This window comes from Triturus cristatus, chromosome 9 (genome assembly GCF_964204655.1).
Source record: "Triturus cristatus chromosome 9, aTriCri1.1, whole genome shotgun sequence".
Classification (NCBI taxonomy): domain Eukaryota; kingdom Metazoa; phylum Chordata; class Amphibia; order Caudata; family Salamandridae; genus Triturus; species Triturus cristatus.
In genome coordinates this window covers 887,054,239-887,073,275 of record NC_140592.1, presented here as the reverse complement: position 1 = coordinate 887,073,275, position 19,037 = coordinate 887,054,239, and the positions used below count along the sequence as shown (strand labels likewise).

General features: G+C 42.1%; 1 protein-coding gene across 4 annotated transcripts in view; it reads right to left on the bottom strand.

The window, feature by feature from the left end:
• The window catches only part of BCL11B (BCL11 transcription factor B), a 161,215-nt gene that overhangs the window by 3,963 nt on the left and 138,215 nt on the right, over positions 1-19,037 (bottom strand). For 3 of the 4 annotated variants that reach the window (XM_085626429.1, XM_085626430.1, XM_085626432.1), the window contains exon 3: positions 312-2,445. In XM_085626429.1, the coding sequence (XP_085482555.1) occupies positions 452-2,445 (1,994 nt within the window). In that variant the 3' untranslated portion in view covers positions 312-451. Of the gene's footprint in view, positions 1-311; positions 2,446-19,037 lie in introns of those variants that run through there. The other variant, XM_085626431.1, reaches the window with a different exon arrangement.

The following is a 19,037-nucleotide window of genomic DNA, read 5'->3' as shown; positions in this document are numbered from 1 at the left end:
TTTGCAAGAAATTACACATGCTTAGCTTAAATTCAAAAAAAGCAGCAGCCCAAAAATGATAATTTAAAAGATATGCTCCTCCCCTACAACGCAAGTAATCTCAGGCTACTAGAGGGTAAAATTAAAATGGGATACCCAACAAAATGTAAATGAACTTTAAACAACAAGAATAAAAAATAAAAGTACCTGCACATGCCAAAAATTACAAAAACCCAATAAATACAGAAATTATTGCACAGTTAAAAGGCTCCACATTTTACTGCCTTAATCAACCCTTGGGTTTAACAGAACTTTGTAGACACAGGTTATATTTAAGTGTCAGTATCTGGCACTTAAATAGTTACGCTAAGGTATATTTAAAGAGGCAAGTTAGGTCAGCTTTTCTCAGTTGGCAATAGACTGTACAAATTAAATGATACCCAGACCCCTGAATAAACCCAGTTGGGGGGGCTTAGCTTCTTTCTGCCTGCTCAATTTTTACATCATTTGTAAGCAAATGTTCTCCATGCCACTTTTTCATATGTTTCTCCAGGGTGCTGTAAACACTGAAGGGCATCTGGCACATGTCGCAGTGGTAGACCTCCTTACCTAGCTGGCCATGCGTTTTCATATGACGTGTCAGCTTGCTGCTCTGGGCACATGCATAGTTGCAGAGCTCGCATTTGTAAGGCCGCTCTCCAGTGTGGCTCCGACGGTGCACCGTGAGGTTGCTGCAGTTCTTAAAGACTTTGCCACAGTATTCGCATGTATCACTCCGCCGTCCCTCCTTGGAACTGGGTCGACCAGGACCGATGTGCGGAGTGCTGCCTCCACTTGCTGTCCCACTGCGCCCTGAGAGACCCCCATCTAGCATGTCACCTGGTGGAGTAGAGAAACGTAGGCTTCCATTTTCTGAAGAATGTTCTGATGAGGTTGCAAAGGGGGATTGTCGGGAGTCTGTGAATCCTATGAATGGATCCTTCATGAAGTGCCTTGATGCTGCATATCCAACCAGCCACTGTGAGTAAACATTTTCTTGTGGGATCATTGGTGCTGGCGGTAACTCCAATTCTTTCTCTACTTTTATTCTTTTTGAAGATGAGTTATTTAAACCAGGGCTTGTGATTGGAGTCGGCTTTCGAGGGAGCAAACCATGAAAAGGTTCTCCTGGGCCAAAGTTCCTACCATTGACTGTCCCTTCCTCATTATGCTCAAGTTCTCGTCTGACAATGTCCTCATCACCTGGATGCCGCCGACACAAGTCTCGAGGGTCATTGGACCTCTTCATGAAATGACTCCTTTTCTGTTTCTCAGCTAACATGTCATTATATTGCTGCAAGGCCCCAAGGCCTACATTCTCCATGACTTTTCCTAGCATAATGGATTTTTCGTCATGTAGGGGCTTGGAACCGTTTTCTCTGTTTCGGCTAATTTCTGAGTCCATGCTGAAACTAGATTCTGGTCTACTTTCATTTTCAAGTTCCTCTTCTTCCTCCTCTTCCTCTTCCTCCTCTTCCTCATTATCATGCCCCAGGGAACGATCGCTTTCGTTTCTGAAATCATTATCATTGGATTTCCCTCCTTCTCCGGTCAGATCGCTTGTGCCTGGCTCCGGAGAACTTGTGGTGGACAGTCCGTCCTCTGACCTGCCAGTCATGGAGCCAGACTTGTGCATATGTGTTTTCATATGGCGTTTCAGCTTACTGGCTTGAGAACAGGCATGGTCACACAGCTGGCATTTGTATGGTTTCTCTCCTGTATGACTACGACGATGCACTATAAGATTGCTCTGAAACTTGAATGTTTTTCCACAAAATTCGCAGGACTTGCTTTTTGCTAGGGGTTGGGGTGGAGTAGTACTATTAGGAGGCATTGGTGGTAATGGTGGCGGAGTACTTAAAAAAGGTGATTTAGGGCTTGGCTGAAAAGGGTTCAACATACGATGCATAGGGTTGCCACGGTTGGGTGAGACAGGAGGAGGAGTGGAATTGTTACCTGCCAGTTCTCGAAGCCTTCTGGAGAAATCCATTGCTGGGGACTCAATTGCCATGGGGTTGAGACGCATAACTCTGTCAAAGGCACTGGGATGCTGAGCAACTAACCCCATTTCTTCAGCACTAAGGCGATGTGGGTCCAGATGGTGGCGTGGGGGAGGACTAAATAGTGGTGGAGTGTTGGGAAGCCGAGCATCAAAGCCAGGGTGTTCACGCAGGATGGGTCCTGTCATTCGTAAAAGACTGAATGGGTTGGTATCGCCCAGGAAGTTCATCAGCGGGGACGGTGCAATACTCTCCGGTCCCAGAGGAGGAGGGATGGTGATGCGTGGTGTAAGTGAACTGCTGGAAGGGCTTGCTTCAAGGTAGATGCGAAATCCATGCGTGTTCTGGGCATGCTGAAGCAAGAACCACGCACTGTTAAAAGGCTGCTTGCATGTTGTGCAAATATAGCTTGAAGGCTCATCTTTACCTGTAAAAGAAAAATAAATGTGTTTTAATATATTATGAATCACATCAATGTTATTTTGCAAAAAATATTCATTTTAGATGCAAGCTTTCATTGAAATACGCTTTTGACTGAAGGCATAAAGTACACAGATACCCCTTTTCTATGATTACTCTAAAACTCTTGCTGCTTTTCCTTGGAAAACCCTTAAACTGCCCAAGTCAAGGGTGAACAAACCTTGCTTTGCCAGAGTAGATATTTAAAACAAATAAAAAATTGTATACAGCACACAAACACTCAGCTAGGTTTACACTGTAAGAATATGTGCTACTTCACATTCTTTTGAGCTCAGAAGGAATTGACAGCCCCCTAGTGATTTGAACTAATGGCCTACAAGTTACTCACAGACCATTCTAGAGGGTGCATTAGCCCACTAATGTATTTTGATAGCTACAGTCTGCTGCCACGTATTGCCTCTTATGCAGCACCAAGACACATTTTGAGTAACCGTACACTTTACATCAAGAATAGGCCTTCCTTCATAGGGGTCAGCTGAAAAAGTGAGAGTACTCTATAGGTGTATGCTAACACAGAGGTGACTGCATATTATGTTTTCCTGCTGGAAATTGCACAATAGTCATAAAATTACCCCTCTCAACACCCACTTAAAAATGCACCATTACACAGTGATCAGCGCGCAACTTATTAAACCTAACTGACTTCCGTTTATATGAAAAGGGCAATGGTAAAATCAACGCGTGCGCCACTTGGTTCAGATCTGGACACTAAGGTTGTACCAGAAGAATATATTATGTAACAAAATATGAATGTTCTCTAGTAAAGATGGGCATTCCTTTTCTTCCGGTGAATATATATGTGTCTAAAAGTGATACAAGGGAGCACTACCAACGTCCCATGCCACCAGTATGATTGGGAAAACCAATCCACACTGCAGTGACGCCACTGCATATTTCCTCCTACAGTGTCAGGGTGTCAATCAAGCAGTGGTGCACTTAAGGTGTGAGCTTGGGAGACTAGAATCAGAGGAACAATGAACGTTTTACTTTTAGGATGAAAATGTAGGTGTTATTGAACAGAAAATTAAATACTTCCCAAGAAAGACATGGTGAGTGCGATTGAGCGCCTCACCGTAATAAAATGTACATATAAATGTACAGTAAAGATTTGGCAAAGGGAGCTTGGGGGGCAGATGACCAGCGGGAAGTCCGCACTTAGGCAGATTGGGATGGTGGCGCAGTTCAGTGTTTTGAGCTACATATGTAGCCCAATTACAGCCCAAGCTATTTTAAGGGGATAAATTGGGCTCCTTGCCACCATTTTAGGTACGGGTGACCTGGTGGCTAGTGGAAAGAAGCATCAGCTGCTAGCATTGCTGCGAAAGACTTTTGTTTGGTTGGGTTTCAGGCAGCGGATTAGGGCACACACTCTTTTTGCATAGGTGCAGCGTCGGAAGCTGAAAACAGGTTGGGCGTGCGAAGATATCAAGCAGCTGGTTTGTTGGTCGTCGGAGTGCTACAGGCACTATATGTGGGCCTTGGGGTATGAGGTATGCACAGTAGACGCAGCATGGTGAATTGCTACTGCCTGTTTGTTTCTTTTCAGTTGTGGTAGCAGCCCAGCGGCTAAGGAAGTGGATGTTTGGGTGGTGGGCCATTTGTTCATCAAGTGGGCAGCTACTCGGGCTCTTCAGAGGGATTTGGGGTCTAATTTGGATTATAATGATCGTCAGTTTAGGGTGACTTGGAAGGGCAAGGGAAGAATGCTTTGGAGGTACCTTTTACAGACATTGAATAGCATGATGGAGAGGAACAGAGATCCGGAAGTGTTGCTTCTTCACCTCAGGGAGCATGAACTAGTAGAAGGAAAAGGGGTTGTGTTGTTGAGAAATATGAAAAAGGACTTGTTGGAGATTAAAGAGCAGTGGGTAGGGTGATACGTGATATGGACCAAGTTTGTTCCGATGAGGTCTCGGAAAGGGGCCTGCAAGCCGGAGGCAATAGATAGGACTTGGAGGAAGGTGAATAGGTAGATGTCACGTTTTTGTAGGAGATCGGTTTTGGTTGGCTTTGTCATTCGAACATCACATTTGAGACCTCAGAGTTTTTCAGGAGAGATGGTGTACAATGTACATCTATCTCGGATGGGCATGGATTTATACTTGCACTTATAAGTGTTGACTAAGGCTCTAAATATTAGGCGTTACACAACCAGGTCACCCACCACACAGAAAAGAGGCAGGAGAGGTAGAACAGGGCGTGGCGGGAGGTTCTCAACCCCCCTTGTTCTGGGTGGTGAGAGCATGAAAAGTTTGCCAGGAGTTGGCAGACGTTGGTTGGCGTTGCCAGTTGGGGAACCATGTGCAAAGGGGAGGGTAGGCAGGTATTTCAAGGTTCAGTGTAGGACATTTGGTTACTTAAAGGTTCATACATACAGTCATAGGATGTAGGGGGAATAGAATGTTGGAAATGTTGAAATGCAATACAGTTAAATGAGGTCGCTACAGGGTGGGTATATTGGGGGGCATAGGGGTGGGGGTGGATGTATAGTGAGGTTTTAGATTTGTAAGGGGGTTAGCCAGGAACATTTGTGATGTGCACCTGTTTCAATTAAGCTGCCTTTTTCACACAGCAAGTGGTCAATTTTCTGTGATGTGCCCGTCCCTCTCAATTTGTTACTGCGCAGTTAACCCACAGAATGCAGCAACTTGATATATCATAAAATCAGCATGTTTGTCTTAATGCCAAAGTCACTGCTTTCTGATTCCATATTTTGACAAATAGTACACTGACTTAATTGCCTGTACATAAGTATCCTCCAGCTTTCATGGTTTTTCATTCGTATTTTTTTAGAAGTTTTGACAGGAAATGCAGATACACCTGATTTCAGTCAAATAACAGGGTGACGATCTAGATTTGATTTTGGGCTTAACTTCATCTTTTCATCCCTTATCCGTGCCACAGAGTAGACCTACACAAATGTAGAGCGCACCTTCTCACACAGCTGCAAGACTGTCCTCCGCAAAGACTTCTTCAGTCAATGCCTGAACAGCATCAATTAGTCGTGAGTCTACTCTCATTTGCCTCTAGGTCTCTGTGACATAATCCACTCAGACGAGTCGAGTCTCCTCAATGATACAAGATGGTAGTGGACACCGGTTGGTGAGGTACCTAGTGTATTATTGGTCGTAAGCTTGAAGTCTTTCACTAAATGATTAACAGGTGTAAATAGAGAGATAAATACAAATAGTAAAATACTATGTTGGCTACAAAGAAAGGAATATAGAGATGCATGGTACAATATATATATTAGTCAGTGAGTCTTATGGCCCATTAAAACCAAGACCCACATCTAAGGGAAGGGATGAAGAAGGGAGATATGTATTATGGAATATGTTCGTCAGTGATTCTTAGGGTGCACTGAAACTGACACCCATATCTAAGGGAAGGGATTAACAAGGGAGATAGGTGGAACAGAACATCTTAGTGGTTCTTATGGCTTACTGAAACAAAAATACAGCCTTGAAGCCTGATTCACATATAGTTCCTCTTTTTCGTTTATTTCAACACACAGTCCACCGAATGAAGTTATTGAAAAGTGCAGAAGAAATGGGAAAAATGAAGGGTGATCAGAAATACCAGAGACAAGGGAGATTTTTGCCTGTTAATCAATTAAATAGGACTTTTCTGCCGTACCTGTCCTTAAAGGTGGTTTGACTGAGAGTCACATTTTAGCAGGTCTCAACAGGCTGCAAAGACCTTTACATATTTAAGTACCCTATACAAGTCATAGGAGTTGGAATTGCATGTCAAGGCTACAGCTAGCTTACACCTTAGCTAGCCTGGCATCAGAGATGGAAAGAGAGTCTCCAAGGCTGAGGATGATTGCAGTCTGGCATATCGGAGTGAAAGGTGTTTAGTGGTGATGTGAGAACTGAGATCAAAGGACAAAACAAGCACTGCTACCTCTACTCTTTTATGATGGTGGAAACTCCACTTATAATCCACAACAGGATACACATGTTCGAGAACTCATCAGAGCTGGCCTGTGTTGGGTCATGCCTAGAGATCTGTCAGAGGCTTTCCTCCTAGTACACAGTATAATCCCAATCAGGTGCCACTGAAGAAGATGCACATTATGAAAAAGCTGTGTAGAAATCCTCAATCTGCCACCTCACAGAGGAACCAATGATGAGGTGGATGGAGATGTTTCAACTTACAATGTAATGTCTGAAATGCATTCTCAGCTATGTGCTGGAGTTCTTCCTGTGTTGATGCTGGGCGCAGTTAAACCAATAGATAAAAAATAAAAAGGGAAATAAAGTGTTTGCAACACAGGTTATTAGCTAATCAGTCCTCTCACCCTCACATCTCCTGGACCTTGAATGCACCTTGATGAAAACTTGGCTTTTTTCTTAATTTGAACTTCTTTTCTGACCTCGTAGGCAACGTTTCGGCGCCAGGACACCTTATGGTAACAGTGCGCTTTATAAGCTTCATTAACATAACATAACATGTCATGCTTACATACAATTATAACCAAGGCCTTTTTAACATATCTGCAGGCACAGGTGCCCACAAACGTTCCTTATCTCACTGCACACCTTCTGCCCAAATGTTACTATTGCGTGAACAATCAGTAGAACTGAATGTCGCTTAAACATCATGTTTTATTTTTTATTTCTTCTCAGTCTCTAATGCACATAATCTATAAGATAAGTCAACATTATTGTGTTTCACAATAACTGCTACATTGGTTGCCGGTAAAACAGCCCTCTATCTCCCACAGTTAATAAACTGTTCAGAGGAGCAAGATTTGATTCTGAGGCAGGTAGAAAAATAATCTATGGGTTAAAATTCACTTGTCATTATTGACCTATGAAATAGGTTATACATATATTTTTTACCCGTTATGTATTCTTAATATTCTACATGTTGTGCTAATTTTTTGCACTGAATGTATTAGTTAAAAACCCAAATTCACAGGGAACCCTAAAATATGGGGAATATTGAATGAATCCCTGTACAGTTGTCATCGTCATAAAGACATCCCATACTACTTTGGAGAGCTTTGCAATTGTCAGGGTTACTAGGATTCATGTTGCAACATTATCTAAACTAGGCAGCAGGGTTGTATAAATTATGTGGCAAAAAGCTCTGTGTGGCACATTCTGTGCCAGCTTTTGTTCATGTATTTGAGATTCATACAACATTGTTTGGAGAAATGTATAAATTCTGCAAATTATATGGCAAAACTGCTACATCCATAACTATGTGGTTAACAGTGCAGCTACAGAATCTCATAAATTCAGTGGCGCTCAGCTCTGTCTGCTGTTTTATCAACAATTTATGAAAGGTGTACAAACCTAAAGTTTTCCAATTCAATCACTGCCGATTGTTAACTGCTCTTTGAAGAAGATAGTTGTCTCACAGTAACTGCCCCAAAATAAATATGTAATATAGTGGAGTTCTTCCTCTCTCGCGTAGAAAGAAGTATAATGGTGGAAAACAAGCATGCGCAAAAGTACGACATTGAATCATAAACATGGCTCCCTACAAACACCTCAAGTGGCGAAGTAGGTGGCACAGGAGATGCCATGACATGTTCCCCATGTAGGAGGAAGGCTGGAGGCACACTGCTGCTGTGCCACAGACCTTTCTCCAGACCCTTTGTGTGACATGACGGCACTCCGAGCCAGCCTGATACTTTCCAGGCAAGGCTATCAGGTGCCTTCTGCTCTCAATCTAAAACCCAGGAGGTCTAACCTCAAAGAGAAAATGGCAGCCAGTAGTAGCAGTTCACTGGAGTCTACACTTCCCCCAAGACCTGAAGAAATGAACACACAGGTCCCCCGTGGGGCATCTGAATGGATAGGAACAAACAGGTTTATTATTAAATGTTGCTAAGGGGCCACTGCAATGCACCAGGTCAGCACACCAAGCCATAAGCCACCTTCTCAATTGACAAACTATAGAAAAAACATAAGTATGATGTTAATTCGCTTTCTTTACTAAAGAAAAGGACTACATGCGTGATTACAGTATCTTTTCCGATTACAATACTCACACACCATTGCAAATGTGTCTTCCTGTTTTCTGTCAAGTGTTTAACGTTATAAAATAAAAATGAGTCAGTGCTGACTGCCCAAAAAATTGTTTATACAAGTCAATAATACATTATAAATTTGCGCTTCTCAACGACAAATATATAAAGAAGCAAAAAGTCAAATAAGAAAATATTCACCTTTAAATATTAACCTACATAAAGTGGGATTCGAAAATGTAGAATGTGGGGTAGACTAGATTTACACAGCCAGCGATCATTTACTCAACTATCTTACAGGTTCCAGCCCTTTGTAGTTAGCAGAAATAAACAGAATCTTGTGATGCGGGCAGAAAGAATTTCCCTTACTCGGCACATATATATTTGGGCACATTATGCTACTGATGTAGTTTCTTTTCTTAGGTATCTTCTGCACAGGGAGGCTGCTATGTCCGAACTGTGCTCAAGAGCAGAGGAAAAGCAGTGAGGGAAACACCTGAATGGAAAGCTATTGTGCACACATATGCAACTCCAGTGCCAGCTCGTCACGCACACCCACTATCATCTGGATGGTGCCTGAGCGACAATTTAGATTCCTTTTTTATATGACTCGAAAATAAAACACATTTGTTTGCCAATTTTCGCCAACTTTATTGGGGCAATGCTCAAACCAAGGCAGCATACAGTCAGAAGCACAGGTAAACATGTCATCAAAATGTCTGGTTAAAAAGTAAGCTTTAAAAATGGCTGCTTATTTCCTGGCTCTTCCTGCAAACCGTGCATCCAAAACTTTTCGCATGTGGAAATAAAAATAATTTATGATCTATCTCTATTTATTTAAAATAAGGAGTACAACAACATACTGGATCACACTGGGGTACAAAGAGCCTTAACTGAAATTGAATGAAATAGTAAAAAAGATTGAAAGCGTTTCGAACTAAGACACGTGTACACAATAGGAAAGAGTTTGAATCGTGTCCTTTCCTCCACAGGGAGCTACGGTGGAGATCACCCAAGATCTAAACATGGTGCATTGGAGACCATTCATCAGCGGGCTGCAGCATTTTATCGCCTATTACTGCTGTAACTGACCTGCTAGTAAGCCTGTGTAGTGTGTCTTGCCAAGTTTCCAAGTAGTAATCCATTCTGAAGAGTGAGAAAAATCCCATTTTGTGTGAGAAACACCACTGTCAATAAATGGTCATGTTGGACAGCTCCTCGAAGTGGTTCCAAGAGGCAGTGGAAGTCATTTCCAAACGTTGCAACTATCATGACACTGAGTTCGACATCTACTGGAATTGTGCCAACTGGTGAGCAACAGCTAAGATACTACAAATAAACCAGTTATGTTGCTGAATGTGTCCTATTCTAATAAGGTCCACGTCGCTGCTCTTGTGATGAATAGTAAAATATTGTCAACTTATGTTAACACAATAACAATAAGAAAGGCTCCATCGCTTTAGCTGGCACTCCAACTGACCAATGATAATTCACTAAACAGGCTTTCCTAATGGCTAACTGACCAACAGCGCTACCTAACACACTTACATGTATTTTTTTTGTCTGCAAAGTATTAAGTGGTACAGTTATCATGCCTGCAGACAATGGCTTTGTCCCAAGCAGCAGACTCACCATAAGCTTGGTTTATTAATTGCTGTCAGAATTAGGTCAGCACCGTTGCCACCACTAACTGTTTGAAGAACAGGTTCTTTGTTTGAAATTTGAGTAAGAGGGTAATTTATTTTCTTTTTTTCTGGAACTTTTTTTTATACAATGCTTATTGCATTTAGTCATCTGAATTATTGCTGATTGTTTACTCCAGTGTAATTACTGCATCATTTATGAAATGGCAGTGGAGTTGGTATATGCGATGCAAATTAAATATGGCAGTCAAGGATGTTAACTTCGGCCTGTTCTTATGAAGCACGACATAAGTAGAACTCCCCAGAGAATTGTGTCAGTGCTTAGCTAATGGTCTCAAGGGTATCCGTTGCACGCACTTTCTACTACTGAACTTTATTACATGCTTAGGATTGGAAAAGAAATGTATATGCACATGGCCGGAGTTCCTAAGCCTGTCCAGATCCAAGGGATATCATTGGCTGTCAACAAGAGTTAGGTCATTATTTAAGCATATTATGCCTTCTGATTTAATAGTAGCAATACAGAAGTAATTGACATATAACAACTGCTATTTGATAACGGAATGAACGCCACTGAGTTGATCGATTCTGCTTAATGTGGTTTTTTATATTTTATTTATTTATTTGAGTTTTATATAGCGCTGGCTAGACCCGGAGGTATCAGAGCGCTTTACAAAAGCACAATTACATCAGTTACAAGTTACACATTGTTACAAAAGATACATCAGTTACAAGTTACATCTTTTGGTTAGGGTGTGTGGAAAGGTAAAGGGGGTAATGTAAAAGGGTAACGAGGAGGGACATATGGCGGAAAGATGAAGGAAAAGTATGCCCAGTGTCCGGCTGGGTAGGTGACAGCCGAGGGGGAAGTCCACAGCCCATCTCCACTTTAGCTATCAAGGTAGCTCCACCGGGCATTGGCCAACATGCTAAGTCTCCACGGTCGGTGGCAAGATTCACAGGTTCAATGTCATGATGGGTGAGTCGTATGTGGGGTGGAGGGTGGGGGAAATGAGCGAGGTCTGGTCAAAGTACACTACAGGGGCTGACGTATTCATACCCTCTGTGTGGTATGGCTGTCGCCCACTGCTATTCATCTCTCCAGCTGACCTGAAACTGAGTACTCCCCGGTACCACAGCCATCCAAACATCACCACCGGGCATCGGCCGCGCTGAAGTTGGCTCCGTCGTCGGCAGATCATCAGTGAGTCGTGGACCCTGGTCTCCATCTTAGGGTCAGGCAGGTACCTCCCCGAAAGGCTCCTCTCCTATTCTCTTATGGGTGCTCTCCCGCCTATGCTTCCCTCTACCAACTGAGATTCGTCACTTTCCACCGCAAAGAACTGCCTGTCAAATCAGCATTCCCTGTGTGATCATTCACTCCCTTCTCCTCGTTTTTCCCAAGGGATCGCCATCTTGGGGTCAGGCAAAGTCGATATCTTTGTTCTGGTGTCTTGCTCTACTATTCTTTTAGCCTCCTCAAACAACTCTCGGGCCCATTAACTTGGGGCTCGCCTCACTCCGCTTACTGCATATGTCTTTTCAAGTTCACATTGCTGCCGTCTATCTTATTCTTGGCTTGTAGACAAAACTACAATGTGTACTTGTAAAGATTAGGAGCCACGTTGATGATAATATATCCATATTTGAAGTGCTGTGGAAAATGTGTGCACTGAAACCACCCAAAGGAATCACGGTTACAACATGTTATTGGGCCCATTCCTGCATTTGATTTTGATTTTCACACCTTGATATGTGGTATAATGTCCATAGTGGTCTTTGGGTGCAGTTTTATGACGAGTGCTCCCCTTAGTGTAGTATTCAAATTTTGTTGCATTGCAGTATTCCTAAAAATGTGGTGGAGCACAAATGAAATATGCTCAAAGCAGAGAAATGCCTGACTGCGTGCAAAACAAATTTACTAAATGTTAATTTCTTTACCTTAAAATTTTCGCCCCAAATGTTGGCCCTTAAAATGGTTGCACCTGAATACAAAACCTGCAACTTCAAAGTCACCTTGTCCTTGTTAAAGGAATACTTGAGTACCATGATATATAGAGATACAGAGCAAAGAGTTTGAAATTCTGACCATCTTTTGAACGTATACTGGGATAGAAGTAAATGCTATGGCAGAATTTTTAAAACAGGAACTAAACTCGAGCATTCTTTTTTAACATGCACAGCTACCTAATTTGGGTTTGAGGCGTCAGGAATATGCCATATAGTAATGGGAGAAATGCAACACACATAAATGAATTTCAGTGCTTTACCTACACATCCATACTGTTTAATGAGTGAGGATGGGCAAGCAAGAGGACTAGTTGTCCTTGCAAATCTCCATTCAGAATCCAGGCCTTGGAGACATCATTATAACTGGTGAACGAAGCACTATATTGCTTCTTGTCATCACTTCTTTAGCAATGCAAACCCTTCCTGTTTCTTTAAACCAACAGACTCTCCATGTGCGGTGCTAACAGGAGATGCACGGGCTGTAAATCTTGCTCTAATGGAATGTACATTTAGCTATGAGGACATAATTGACGTTATAGAGAGCCTGGATACTGTGTTATATAGGTTATCTAATACAAAGGGGACTCATTAATGAAACAGTGCAAACAAGTAGTAATATATGTATATTGTTCTGAGTGGTGTTATAGCAAAAGTGTTCAGGTCTTCAGGGATTTATAAACCACAAGAAAACAGCAGACATGCACTTGTAAATTTGTCTCATTTGTCTTTGAAGCTAAAGGTTATTACCTTGGTCTGAATATGTAGTAAAAACCGGGTAGAGATGCTGGGTGAAAGCCTGAATAGTTAAATTGTATGTAATGATAGACAATTACAGGGTGGAAACTGGACCCAACAATAGCTGCAGATTTACCGGAGCCTTCTGTAAATGCATTTCACTCTATGATTTTACACCTAGAATAACATGCATTTTATGTATGCATTTTCCCTTGCATGCAGAGATACATTTCATTATGTGTACTGATGTGTCTGAGCTCATACACACACACATGACACCAGTGTATTTACTTATACATTTGTATAACAAGAAATGAATATGTGTGCCATACATATGTGTATGTGATCTGTTATTTGTGTGGCTATATACTATGTACATATTGGTCAGGCGCCCCCTACAAATAGCAGAGGGGCATTATTAGTTGCTCGACTAGCAGGAGCCAAGTTGAGCAGTCCCTTGTCAGTTTCACCACAAAAGGGGAGTTGTGACATCATCAAGAGGCGCCTGGGACAAGAGCCTTTAAAGCGTCGCGAGGCGAGAGTTCAGCCTATTTTCTCGCCACTGCGCACCAGCATCCAGCATACCAGATGAAACACACACCCACAACTAGAAGGCAGAATTGCTAGCAGCAGACAAAGAGGGCTACCCAAAAACGAATTGATTTACTGAGCTGACCCCGTTGATGGGTGTTGATTTGGGTGGGCACTGGGCAGGTATCAGGGCGGACTGACCTGCTGGTGGCCCTGGACCTTTCTGCCCTATCCTGGGATGCCTGGGTAGAACATTTTGGAGGAATTTGCCTGGTGACAGGTACCCCAGCAGGGCGGAGTGCTATGTATGCAGTGCGCTGGTGAATGTGTTGGTATGGAACTGCGGGTATTGCCCATCCCTCTGTGAGACGGAGGGGAAGTTGCCACTAAGGTATGCTTGTCAATACACGCCGGAATGTCCTTGGTCGAGGGGCATGGGTACTGGATAAGGGATAGGGGCCTTCTGGCACTACGCATTCGGGATTGTTGTGCTATAGGAAAGTGGTGACAATTGTTGTATTGCTTGTACAATCTTTGAGCTGTTTTGCTGATATTATGCCCTGTATTATCATAACTATTATGTCTGCTTAACTATGGTTTGCATTTCTCACTGATGCTGTGTGAATAAAGATAAAGGACTACGCCTTGACTAAACCATAATCGAAGTTGTCTCTCTTATTGCGAGTCTATTCAGTGGGGAGCAGCGAATTTCACCTTGTGAGCGGACTATACATTCATACATTGATGCATATGTCAACGCACACATGAACGTGTACATTTCTTTATGCACTTGATAAAACAACTAAAACACACATATGCAAGCTTTTGCACACTTGTGAATACAAATGCTAATTCAGGGTTCTTGAAAAAACTACGATTTCGTTTTATAAATACACAAAGATATACATACTATTTGGAGCACTACCCAAAGGTTTATGTTTTTTTTAAAACACAGATCTTGCTGTTTATTAAAGGAATAGTAAATACAATTGTAAAAAGGCCAACCTATATGATAAGCAGGCGACCCATAGAAAACAAAACCCTAGCACGAGAAGAGTGGCTTGCAGCTGTAAAACAGGTCACTTTTCCTATGTGTTTGGCACCAATAAGGTTTAACTTCAGCTGTGATGGAAATAAGTTGCATTCCATTTTCCAGTGGCAGCTGAGAGGTTTTGAACTACACAACATATAGTAAATATAGGTTGTGCACCAATGCGCTCCCCAGATGACCAACACGAGCAGGTTTGAGTACAGTTTCTGATTTCCAAGTCAAATCCATTTTATCAAAAAGCTGTAAAAACAATTGCCGAAGTCGATCGCATTTTAAATGGGTCAGCACTCGTCCTCGGACTCAAACAGTTTCCAAATGACGCTTATCTGGTGACGCAAAAAGGTGACCGGCGCAAGGAACGTCCTGCGTCCCGGGCCGACGCTCAGATCGATGACGTCACTGAGGACAGTGCCATGTACAACTCAGGTCCTAGTTAACCAAGCGCATTGTTAGAATAACTCCTGCCGGCTTGTCACAGAGCACAAAAGTCACCAGCTAGTGAATGTTCTTTTCTGCACCGCAATTAAGACGAGTCAATACGACGTGCCACAAATGGTATTTTACTCTCAATAAGAAACTCGGGCTGAGTTTATTCAGAATATTTTAGCGCTTCCCCCGGGGATTTTGGTCCGACGCAGATGGCAAATAAAGTACTGAGCCTCGGGCTAGAGCACATTATGCTAATTCTAATGTCAGATGTACTTTAATATACAGCTCTATTTAATCACCCCATTATTTCACATTTCCATATGAAAAACCCGCGGCACTTCTGCAGAGCTTTCACTCTGCGACAATGCCAGCTCCCTTCAACTCGCTCAACAAGGAGGCGTAAGGAAGACCGGTCATTCTCACCAACCAAAACGTTATCGTTTCAAAGTTTATCTTCCTGAATATTGACAGTGTCGAGACGAACAAAACCGCTCGGCTTAACATCAACGAAAATATGGAAATATCTTTAAATCCACTTTATTTTGTGAGCGTGGAGGAGCAATACATGGAAGAAAGTGAAAATATTAAAAAAAAACACAGATTCGTTTAGATTCGAGCAGATTTCTCCATGCAAAAAAAAAAAATAACCGGAAAGCCAATGGACTCATGTGTTGTCTTGGAATAATTAACAAGATGCATTGATTCATAGAATTGTAGATAGTCATGAGCTGTTAAATCCATTCAGCCAATCATGTCCTGCCAGCTCACATTAAAAAGTTTTCAACATAGGAAAGTCATATTCAAGCAACATACTAGTGCTGGATCCATACGGAGAGTCCACAATGGCAGAGGGATGCCTTCAGTAAAACTAACGTTCTACACCATGTCCGATCTTCCTGCTGTCTGGTCCACCATCGGTTGTAAGCTCCAGGTCCTCCTTTCTAAACCCTTCTGCGCCCCAGCCCCTGGTTCTTTCTCCTTTTTATTACCATTTCTTTGCAGTGTTCTGTTGTTCTGCAACTATGTTCAGGCTGTTAATTACATACTTCATATTAAACAGGCTCATTCCACTGAAGACACTTTTAAGTTACCTGTTAACCTTTCTTTAACTGTTTCTACATCCTCTGTTTCATCACAGTTATAGAATTCAGAAATCGAATGATAATCCACTATGCTTTATTAGAACATAGGAATGTTGAGAGCGCCACTGAACAACGTTGAAGTGGCTCAGGGCTTATAATGGTTTGTATAAGTCAGTATTACTCATAGAATGCGGCCCACCTGACCTTTACATGCCATGCCGCCCCTAGTCAGCAGCAGCATTTGGCTGCTGTTTACTCGATTCAGCACTAACAGTAAATGAACTTAAATAAACAGGCAAGCATCTATTCACTGGTTAATTGAAGTTAAAGAAAGTAAGTTACTAGGTTGCCCTGCAGTGCTTAACTATAGGAACATCTTCACTTTTAAAGACACCTTGCAGCAAAAGTGTAAAAATGTGATAAGATTCTTCAAAATGTAAGCAATGTATTTCATTAACATTGAGAACCGTTCCACCTTAGTACATCAGATTATATTGTTACATCGAAAAGTATTTTTTTTAAAAAGATGGTTTTTAAAAATGAATGTCAAAACATTCATTCATCCCTGCATCCTTACAACGCCAGTAGTGAACTAGGAGTCATGTCAGTTGTTATGTGCATTTTAGGGTGAACTGAGTTCCTATTATACATGAACAATATTATACTTTATATAATCAAAAACAGGAAAAGGTTTTGTATAGCACACATCCTGAAGTCATGTATTTCAATGTCAAAACAAGTGCCTAGGATCACACAGTTTGGTTAAGTGGGGAAGCCAGGATTAATCCCAGGTTTTCTGGTTTCACATTGTGAAATTCAGGCGCTAGATGTATATGCTTCGCTTCCCCCACACCCGCATTACTACCAACCGCCCACCCCCCAAACGCCACCCTGCTGGCATCAATGTGATCCTTGGTCACATTACAGGCCACACTTTATGGCCCTTGCGAAAATGTTTGCGAGAACTCAAGGTATAAGCCTTCTGCTCCAACATTCCAATGTTTGTCTTTCTGTTTCTAGCTTTTTAACTTAAAACATTCATGAGTGGGTGTAATGTTCTAACAGCCTACAGCCCTTCTGCTTCAGACTATACTGGTTATTAAAGGCCCTCAACCTCATAATAGGACCTCCCATGTCGCTACGTACCATAACTCGGGTTCAGGGTTTATATCAACTAGTATAGCCCTCTGCAGCGTGCTACAAGGCTATATTAGAATCACTAGTGGCTATGGTAGTGGATCTGGTTGTTTAGGATGAGGGCACTAACAAGCAATAAAGACCTGCTTTTCACATTTCTAAAGCCTGTGTTTTAATAATGCTCCACCAATCAATCGGAATCTAACTTGCACAGTGTATTCTGCTGCCGCACCTGCTTAGCACTTCTCAATGTGCTGACATGTAGTCAGTTTACAAGACCTATCAACCAACATTATTTAGTATGCACCAAGGATACATTCGGATGACTTTTTAAAATAAATCCTCAGTTTTCAAAATGGCTGCTGGATCCAGCAAGCATGTTCTAATAGTGTTAGTGAATATTATAGAGGGAATTGTCTCGGAGATAAATGTTCTTTCCCTCACCTAGTTTGCATACGTGCCTTTGTTTTGAAGGTATAATCAAGGCTACTAGAATTATGCAGAAAGGGAGGACCGGATTATGTGGCAGGGTTTACTAAATTATGTAGCAAGAAAATGTAAATTATGCGGTGTTATGAGGCACATTTTGTGATAGTAATCGTTCATTGCTTGTCATTCTTATACATTTTAACACTTTCTGGACAGAGGTTTCACCTCATTAGCATTAGTGTAAAACCAAAATACAGCAATATGCAACTGAGAGGTGAACATTCATCCTTTGCTAAGTGCCTTCCTTTGCACAGCTACACGTGGAGCTCCATTTTCAGTAGCTTTTGGCCCGTTTGATGTATTGTTTTTGCTAAAATCTGCAAATTAGGCAGCAGATGATGGATAATGAGACAAATGCAGAAAATCCATAATTATGCGAAAAATGTTGCAGCTACAAAATGGCATTATTTCAGTTACCCTGGGTATAAGTCAGTTGGTAGGCATTATCTCATGATAATGACCTCATGAATATTCATTAACTCTAAAAGAACAAGAGTGGTAATAGGATCAGCTGTAGTACATCTTTAAAAAGTGCTGTTACTAGTGGGTGTGGGGAGGATGGGCCAAAGTAAATTTCCAAATAGGGCACTGCAGTACTGCAGGTAAACTTTGATCACCAACATACACCAACAGAGCAGGTGGGATATGGGAACTAGATGTACCAGCGTGCCCACTTTCCTAGTTCTTGATTCCATCCGAATCAAACCCTCTGTTGAGATGTATTCCATCGAGGCTTTTTTTTTCAGTAATCCAGGCATTTGTCTGCCTAAAAAGAAAGACCACACACTGCCCAGGGGACATGCAGTCTCCAAGTTGTAAGGGCTTTCGGTCAATGCCAACCAGTGCCAGAAAGACCCATCTTAAGTGAAACATGTTCTTATACCAGGCCAAAGTTTTGGCATGTTTAATCTAAGAAAACCATGTTTTTATTCCTAAAGAAGAGCAATTTAGGAACGAGGCTGTAGGGTAGGTGTTATAGGTGTGGCCGATTCTGAGACGGACAAAAGGTCACGTGGCAACCTAATGGAAACACGGACCATCTGCGCAAAGCACCACGTGCCACCGAATGCAAAGGAAGTAACCAAGAAAGTGCTGAACTGGAATCAAAATATTTCTTTTTTTTTTACTGCCCTTAAGGACTTTAGACTAATATACAGAGGTTTTACCGGCACAAGTCCTGCTATTGTCTCTTGAGATGGTGTTTAATGTTTATATACACAACCTTTGCCCAGCAGCCTGAAAGTGTACCTCCAACAGCACATTCCTCAGTGCCAACAAAGAGTGCTTTATAGTGGCGTGACATGAAAGGTAGGGGGTCAGAAGTGAATGCAGTTCAGCCTTTTTTCCTGCACAGCTTTGAGTTAGGCATTTGCTTCAGAACAGACAATCCCCAAACAAGGCTGAACAATGGCAAGTCTCTGCAGAGGGGCGGGGCGCCGTGCCAGTACA